Source organism: Castanea sativa, chromosome 11, assembly GCF_040712315.1.
Source record: "Castanea sativa cultivar Marrone di Chiusa Pesio chromosome 11, ASM4071231v1".
NCBI lineage: Eukaryota > Viridiplantae > Streptophyta > Magnoliopsida > Fagales > Fagaceae > Castanea > Castanea sativa.
In genome coordinates this window covers 29368588-29377210 of record NC_134023.1, presented here as the reverse complement: position 1 = coordinate 29377210, position 8623 = coordinate 29368588, and the positions used below count along the sequence as shown (strand labels likewise).

General features: G+C 34.7%; 1 protein-coding gene across 8 annotated transcripts in view; it reads left to right on the top strand.

Annotated features, from left to right (window-relative positions):
• Positions 1-624: 624 nt before the first annotated feature.
• The window catches only part of LOC142617412 (putative sulfate transporter 3.3), a 15323-nt gene continuing 7324 nt past the window's right edge, over positions 625-8623 (top strand). For 2 of the 8 annotated variants that reach the window (XM_075790282.1, XM_075790281.1), the window contains exons 1-6: positions 625-1071; positions 2139-2187; positions 2301-2508; positions 2648-2819; positions 3324-3389; positions 5512-5625. In XM_075790282.1, coding sequence (XP_075646397.1) covers positions 2399-2508; positions 2648-2819; positions 3324-3389; positions 5512-5625 — 462 coding nt within the window. In that variant the 5' untranslated portion in view covers positions 625-1071; positions 2139-2187; positions 2301-2398. Of the gene's footprint in view, positions 1072-2138; positions 2188-2300; positions 2509-2647; positions 2820-3323; positions 3390-5291; positions 5488-5511; positions 7079-8151; positions 8270-8386 lie in introns of those variants that run through there. The other 6 variants (XM_075790277.1, XM_075790278.1, XM_075790279.1 and 3 more) reach the window with 6 other exon arrangements.

Here is an 8623-nt window from a genome sequence, read left to right as displayed (position 1 = left end):
GTGTCGTGTGTGTGCGTGTTTATGGTTGTTTAGCTATGGGTTTGGGTATCGCTATTCTTGTGGGTATGTGGCCATGTATCACTACAAAACACGCGGGTCTTAGGCCGCGTTTTTTTTAGCTGCGTTTGCAAAAACGCGGCCATAGATCCGCCTAAAGCTGCGTTTTAACAAAACGCGGCTTAAACTGTCAGTCAATAGCCGCGTGTCTAAAATGCGGCTATAGAATACATCTAAAGCCGCGTTTTTACGTATTATAGCTGCGTTTTTTTTGTCTTAGCCTATAGCTGCGTTTTAAACACGCGGCTATAGGACTTTTTTAAAATTAAAAAAAAAAGTATAAAAGAAAGGTCTGTAGCCGCGTGTTATAAACGCGGCTTCAGTTTTAATTTTTTTTAATAAAAAGAAAGGTCTGTAGCCGCGTGTTAAAAACACAGCTTTAGTTTTCCTCTAGCTGCGTTTTTAAAAACGGGGCTTTAGCTTTGCCTATAGCCGCGTGTTAAAAACGCAGCTTTAGTTTTCCTCTAGCTACGTTTTTAAAAACGGGGCTTCAGCTTTGCCTATAGCCGCAGGTTAAAAACGCGGCTTGAAGATTTATATAAATACTAAGAAAAAAAATTTGGGGAATTCATTTTGTTCTCAAATGGTGACCTAGCTCCCATCGCACATCAGAACTCCCATCTCAAACCCTTTGTACTCAATCAATCTTCTCTCTCTCTCTTTTCTCTTCCTCACTTTCAAACTATCTTCTTCCTTTTCTCCCTCTTTGGATCGGAACTGGATTTGTGTAGTGGGTTTGTATAGTGGTCGGCTAGTGGGTTGTTGAATTGGCGGTGGTTGTGGGTAGTCGAATCGGTTTTGGTGGTTGAAGTTTGTTTCTATCGGTGTGGGATGGGTTGTTTCAATGGTGCTGGTTGTTTCAGCGGTGCTTGGGCTTTGGTCACGGTGGCTGGGCTTGTAATTGAACCAGTGGAAGTGGTGCTGGCTTTCACTTGCCGGGGTTCGCTTGCCGTGGGTCGTGGCTTTTGCTTGCTTGCCATGGGTTGTGGCTTTTGATCGTCGGAGTTCGCCGCCGTGGGTTCTCTCACTTTCTATTTTTTATTTTATTTTTTTGTGCTTTTAAATTTGCTTGGGTTTGAGGATTGGGGAGTTTTGGGTTGAGGGTTTAAGAAAGAAAAGATTTTTGTTCTAGGTTTTGGGATTTGTTTTTTTCTTCTTGTGGTTTTCATGGCTATGGTTGCGTAATATTGGATTATACATAATACAAACTCTCAGCTTTGATTTTCTCTGTTTTTTATTTTTTTATTTTTGGATTAAAACTACTTGATAAATAGAGAACAAGAGGTTTAGCTGAAATGTAGAATATGCTGATTTCTTGTTTGATGAAAATCCGAAACAAAAATGTGATGCACAATGTAGCTTTGAAATGTAAGATTAGGATGGAGCTAGATTTGTTCAGCAAGTGTGTCTAGTCAATGTGAAAATTGTGTTGGAGTATGATATGTGTCCTGTAGAAGATGTTTTATAATTCATGCGTGATTTGAATTATAGATTGGAAATAGTAGAACTTTTCTGGAAGTGAGGTGGTTTAGGAGAAATTGTTTGCCGATTCTTATTAGTTGAAGTGGTATTTTTGGGTGATTGGAGAGAATCTAATTTTTTGTATTTATATTGATTGTTACATTTGCAAGACAATTGGCCTTCTCGGTCAGTGTTTTTGTTTTTTACTCGTGAAGCATTCAAGTTAGACATTTTGTGTTGTGATGTGTGGGGTGGAGATTCTTTCTTTTCATTCTGAATCTCAGAGTGACAGTATGTCTTTTGTAGGATAATGTATTTATATCATTCCACCTAAATCATTTCAGGAGCAGCCTCTTCAGACCAAAATAGTTGGTTAGAATTGCATCAAAAGTTTTCCAATTTTCAAGACCCCACTTTGACAAATTTCAATACCTTTGGCAATTTGAGAGCAATCAGTCATTATCTCTGTTTGTAGAATAATGTATTTTTTCATCTTGCTATATTATTTTTCACATTTCCTTTCATTTCATACTTTTTTAGTCTGAGCTTTTTAAAGTGAAATAATGAAATACCATGCATTGATTGAACCTGTTTCCTTTATGACCCTTTTTTCTTTACAGGGCATCAGTTATGCTAAGCTTGCTAATCTGCCCCCTATTGTGGGTCTATGTGAGTATATGTATATCCTTTTTTTCAACTTCTTTTATACCTAAATTTAATGCATATACTGTTCTATTGTCTGTAACTCACTCCTCTTTCTTCTGTTGGTTTTACACATAAAGATTCTGGCTTTGTCCCTCCACTTGTGTATGTTGTTCTTGGGAGTTCTAGGGACCTAGCAGTAGGACCTATTTCCATTGCTTCTCTTATACTAGGATCCATGCTTAGGCAAGAAGTGTCTCCAAGCAAAGACCCCCTCTTGTTTCTTCAACTAGCCTTTTCTTCAACCTTCTTTGCTGGTCTCTTCCAAGCTTCTTTAGGATTATTAAGGTGATCTCTTTTTTCTTCTTCTATATATCTTTCCACCAAAAAAAAAAAAGGTTTTTTCCTTTCCTTAATGAAAAGTTGTGGAATTAATAATTGCAAGTTTGTTTGTTTGTTTGTTTGTTTTTTTTTGTTTGAATTGCAGGCTTGGATTTATTATTGACTTTCTTTCGAAAGCTACTCTTATTGGCTTCATGGCTGGAGCTGCTATTATAGTCTCTCTGCAACAGCTTAAGAGCCTCCTTGGAATCACTAATTTCACCAAACAAATGGGTTTGGTTCCTGTTTTAAGCTCTGTTTTCCACAACAGAAAAGAGGTATTACTGGTTTCTCAAAAAAAAAAAAAAAAAAGAAGAAAAGAAGTATTACTACTTTCTTATCAATCAATACTAATTAACTGACACATTCAATATTGGAAAAAGCCTACAGTTACTTAACCAGGATTATATATAACACTCTTCTAAAAATAATAATTAGTAATTGTTGCAAGCAGCCATGTTCATTATATAATTTTTTTTATTGTATAATTTTGTTATGGTAATTGTTGCAAGCAGCCAACCACCATCAATCTCTTGCTATTCTGTGCTAAAGGACCTCAGTTTTGATGTTATCATCTTATGTGATGACATTTAAGGTCTTCTAAACAACACAATAAAAGTTTATAAAAAACATTTATTAAAAAAAACACATTAAAAAGAGTTAAGTTAATCTAAATTCAAGAAGTTGTGACTCAAATCTTCTTTTAAAACCAAGGTACTTTAATTTGCAGCTAATATTTATGCATTAGGTACTAATTAATGTAATTCATTGTTTTCCTGCAGTGGTCATGGCAAACGATAGTCATGGGATTTTGCTTCCTTGTCTTACTATTATTGGCAAGACACGTGGTAAGTTATTCCCCTCCACTGTACTCTCTTTTTCTGCAAGTATTACTTATTTCCACACAAAAAAGATGAAAAAAAAATCTGCACTAGAGAACAATTTCATTGTTCGATCTGTATATATTATGATACTGTTTACCAATTTTATAGTTCATACAATTGACGGTTGCATAGAATCATGGATCACAAACTTTCCCTAGAAAAACACAAACACAAACACACACAAGTGGGGTCAACAAGAAAATTATAAGTTACTATCATACTATGACCCAAAACCTTTTTTCTTGGTAAGTAAATATGACCCATAAACCTTCAAATATCTTTCACAATTGTGGTAGTAATTGCCTAGGGATAAAGTATATGGCTTGTAAAAGAAGGGAAGGGAGAAGGGAAGGGAAAAATTCAATATTTCGAATAACTTGTTAAACTACAAATTGTTTCAAAAACTTAAGTTATTGAGATATGGTAAATTTAATCATTTAATCAAATACTTCTAACACTCCTTTTATGTGTGAGCTCAAGTAGAGGAGACATGAATCGAATTCAGGATTTCTTACTCTGATATCATATTAAATTACTGTTTGGTCTAAAAATATAAATTATTGAGATATGATAAATTTAATCTTTTAATCGCATATTTTTTACATCACTACCTTTGCTAAGGTGTACGTATCTCCAACAGTTGTCCTACGACTTAAGGTTAATTAGGTACTTTTTTTTTGTTCTTTTTTCTAGGAAAAGAAAGGTTAGGTGGGATGACCTTATCCTTATGTGACTATCCTAGTTGAACATGTTAATAGTAGCTTTCTATTCATAGGAATTATACCTTGGGAGTGTAGGTGTAGCTAGATGATAAGAAAGTCACATGCGCTCTCTTAAGTAAAAAGCTGAGCAATAATTTGACCTGAGTCCCATCTTGAGAAAGATTATTTTAAATAGGGGAGGTTTGAGTCACGATGAATTTTAACATATTGTGTTTCTAGATCTAACATCATCAAAATGAATCTCTCTCTCTCTCTCTCTCTCTCTCTCTCTCTCTCTCTCTCGTATACTTGTTTTTCCAATTAATTATTGGATTGTAGTCTAGTTTGCAGTAAACATATCTAATATAACTCTCATTTGACCCTTTTACAATGTTCACTCTCATTAGCTTCAAACGCCTCTCTTTTCTTTCTTCAAATCCTTCAAGAAATATTGTGATTATTATAACTTTCTTAAAAGTTAAACACTGTGATTATTATAACTTTCTTAAAAGTTGAGCTTAAATTGTAGTTTTATATAGAAAATTATATGAAATGAAAAGAAAAAAAATAAAAAATAACTAAGCGTAAACCAATAACCTTTGAAAATTTTGACACACTCACGTACTTCCTTTTTATTTTATTTCATTGTTATATTATTATTTTCTGTATTTAATTTATTAATCTAGAATATTTGCAAAAATTTGGAAATAAAAAATTCCTTATGTAATTAATTGGGAATAAAATAATGGTCTTTCAAAAAAAATAATTTCCAACGTAGACCTTAAGAATTATAATCCTTCCACCAAATAATTAAATTATAAAAATAAAAAATAAAAACCTATAATTTAAAAAAAAAAAATGAAAGCTCAAGTCACTTTTGTGGCATTAATAGTATAAACTTTTGTTATCATTGAGTTAGGTCGCTGTGGCAATTTCTTATAAACTTTTGTTAAATCTGCACCATGACTACTAATAGTATATCATATTCCAACTCAAGTTATTTATGGTAAAATTCAGTTATCATTGAGTTATCTTTGGCCCACAATGTATGAAATTTATTTTTATTAATAAAATTATTAGTCTTTTCATGAAAAGACTAGGGTAGTGCCCCTTTTTCTTTCAACAAATCGAATTCTTATTACTTTAAGATAACACTTATATACAGGTTTGCAAATACTTTCTGGATCCTATGGAAAAGAAACAATACTGATGGTTCTGGTCTAGCCCTCTCTAAACCTCATCATCTTCTATTTTTTATTTTCTATTACCAAACCCACCACCACCTCTCTCTCTCTCCCTCTCTTTAATTTTATGGTATTAGGTAACTAATAGCAGTCACTTTATTTTTAATTAATTAATTTAGTTTTTATTGTTTGTATGTGTAGTTTATTGCTGGTGGTGGGAAATTTTTTGAGGGAACACCAGAGCAGATGTATCAATCGCTATGTGTAACATTGGGTTCATTGCCAAAGCCAACTCGAGTATACTGTGGCCATGAGGTAATGGTATTTTGTTATTTAGAGTTCATAAGGATAAATTAATTTTGTACAAGGAGTTGGGGTTGCTTTATTGTGTCCATGTGTGTAGATTTTTCTACTGTTGATGTATACTTAGTGCATAATATTCCATTTGGCATAATTACTATCAATAATCATTGGTTTGTTTCTATAACCACCTCAAAATCTCTTCACTTAGATTACATAAAAGGCCCCAGGTAGGAAAACATACCCATTGAGGAAATTGCACCGTAAGTTCTTTGGTTTTTGATATATTGGCTTGTGTATTTTTGTCTCAAATTTTTTTCTTTATGGACTTGCACCTTAAATTTGGTTTGGATCGTTCAGTAAGCTCCCTTAGGTTCCTTTCTCAATTTGTGATGTATTTGACTGGGCAGCTAGAGGGGCTGAGCCTCATGAAGTTGGGGAGTTTGACAAAGAAGTATGGACAAATTCAAAAATGTATTCAGGGGTTATAGCTGCGTTTAAAATGCAGCTATAGTTGTAGGCTAAAGCCGCGTTTTAAAAACGCGGCTTTAGGCCATCACTATGGCCGCGTTTTTAAAACGCGGCTAGAGTATGTCCTATAGCCACGGTTATTGAAACGCAGCCATTGTCTTGGCCTATAGCCGCGTTTGAAAAAATGTGGCCATAGACCCCTCAAGCCTATAGTTACATGTTTTAGGCCATGGGTAAAAACGTGGCCTAAAAAAACGCGGCTATAAACCAAATCGTCCTATAGCCACGTTTTTCTGACCTATAGCAACGTTTTAAAAACGCGGCCTAAGAACGTTTTTTTTGTAGTGTATGGATGTAGATGTGAATGAGCGTAATGTGTGCTCTGTTTGTATGTTTTTGATTTGGGATTTTGGGTTTACTGTTTCGTATTGCGGAGGTTGTGAAAATGGGTTTGCAAGAAGTAAGGCTTGCCATAGTTACAGTTTTTTTTTTTTTTTTAGTGTTCCATCTCTTTTTGTCTCATAAATCTTGGGTTTGTGGACTTATTTGTGCTATTTGATTTCTGTAGTTTTGGATTGTGGTTTGTGTAAGGTTTTGATTTCTCTGTGTGTTCTTTGGTTTGATTTCTCATGGGTATGAGTTGGTTTTGATTTCTCTGTGTTCTTTGGGTTGATTTCTCGTGGGTATGGGCTGATTATGATTTCTTTGTTCTTTGGGTTGATTTCTCATGGTTTCGGGTTGGTTTTGCTTTCTCTGTTCTTTGGTTGATTTCTCAAAGATTGCATTAAGGTTTACCTGGGTATGATTTAGGTTTTGAGTATTAATTAATTTATTTTATATTATACTTTTTGTTGGATTATGTTGATTTTAATTTTTTTTTTAGTTTATTTTTGGTTGATTGTTATGCTTTGCTTGCATGTATTAGTAGTTAAAAGGCATGTTTGGGTTCTCTATTTCCTTGTTTGGCGAGGGAGAAATTGTGGGAAAATTTTAAAGTTGGTACCTTTTAATATTGTTTTTTTGGGGGGGGGGGGGGGGCTTTGAGATATTATTATAAATAGACTCAACAAGGATATGATGGTAAATACCAGAATCTTGATATGAGTTTCTGTTAAATAGTTATGTTCTGTTTGGTGAGGGAGAAATTGTGGGAAAATTTTAAGGTTGGTACCTTTTAATATTGATTTGTTTTGGGGGGGCTTTGAGATAGTATTCTCAGTAGACTCAATAGTCCTCTCAATTTTTCAAGTTCTTTTGAATTATAGTACGCAAAAAAGTAGATAAGGTTCTATTTACTACCTCAGTTTGTCCATCCATTTGGGGGTGACAAGTAGTCGAAAACAATAGTTTAGTTCCCAATTTTCCCCACAAGACTTTCCAAAAATAACTAAGGAACTTAACATCACGATTAGACACAATACTCCTAGGAACACCATGAAGCCTTACTATCTCTCTAAAGAAAAAATCAGTGATGTGAGTTGCATCATCAGTTTTATGACAAGATATGACATGTGCCATCTTTGAAAACTTATCAACAACCACGAAAATTGAATCCTTACCTTTCCTTGACCTAGGCAAGCCTAAAACAAAATCCATAGAAATATCGACCCAATGTGCACTAAGTACAGACAGAGGAGTGTATAATCCATGTGGTAAGACTCTAGATATTACTTGCCTATAGGTAATGCATCTAGCACATGCTCTCTCCACATCACGTTTCATCTTTGGCAAAAAAAAAATGTTCATGTAACACATCTAAAGTCTTCCTTACACCAAAATGACCCATTAAACCACCTCCATGTGCTTCACGCACAAGCAAGTCACACATAGAACTATTAGGCACACAAAGTCTATTCTCTCTAAACAAGTACCCCATCTAGTCTATAGAATTTTCCAAATGCTGCCTTCTCATATGTCCCATACACACTAGCAAAATCATCATCATTAGCATACAATTCTTTAACATATTCAAATCTTAATAACTTTGCATTTAAAGTAGAGACAAGGGCATACCTTCTTGATAAAGCATTAGCCACAATATTTTCCTTACCTTGCTTGTATTTGATGAAGGTCTCAATGAATTCCACTCACTTGGCATGTCTTCTCTTTAACTTACCTTGTCCCTTCAAGTGCTTCAAGGACTCATGGTCAGTATGTATGACAAATTCTTTCGGCCAAAGGTAGTGTTGTTAAGTTTCCAATGCTCTCACCAATGCATAAAGTTCCTTGTCATATGTTGGATAGTTCAAAGCTGCCCCATTTAGCTTTTCACTAACTATCGGCCGCTTCTCCTGCATCAAAACAGCTCCAATACCTATTCCTGAGGCATCACACTCAATCTCAAAAGTTTTAGAAAAATCAGGTAATGCTAATAAAGGAGCACCACATAACCTTTCTGATGAGAATCAACAAGCATTCAAGGATCCATTGCATGTTCTTGTTGGGCCTATTACAAGAGCAAGATCCAAGAAGATCCAAGAAGCACTTAATGGGCTGATTCAAGAGATTTGGGCTGATTCTAACGCAGGATGTTCCAAGCTTG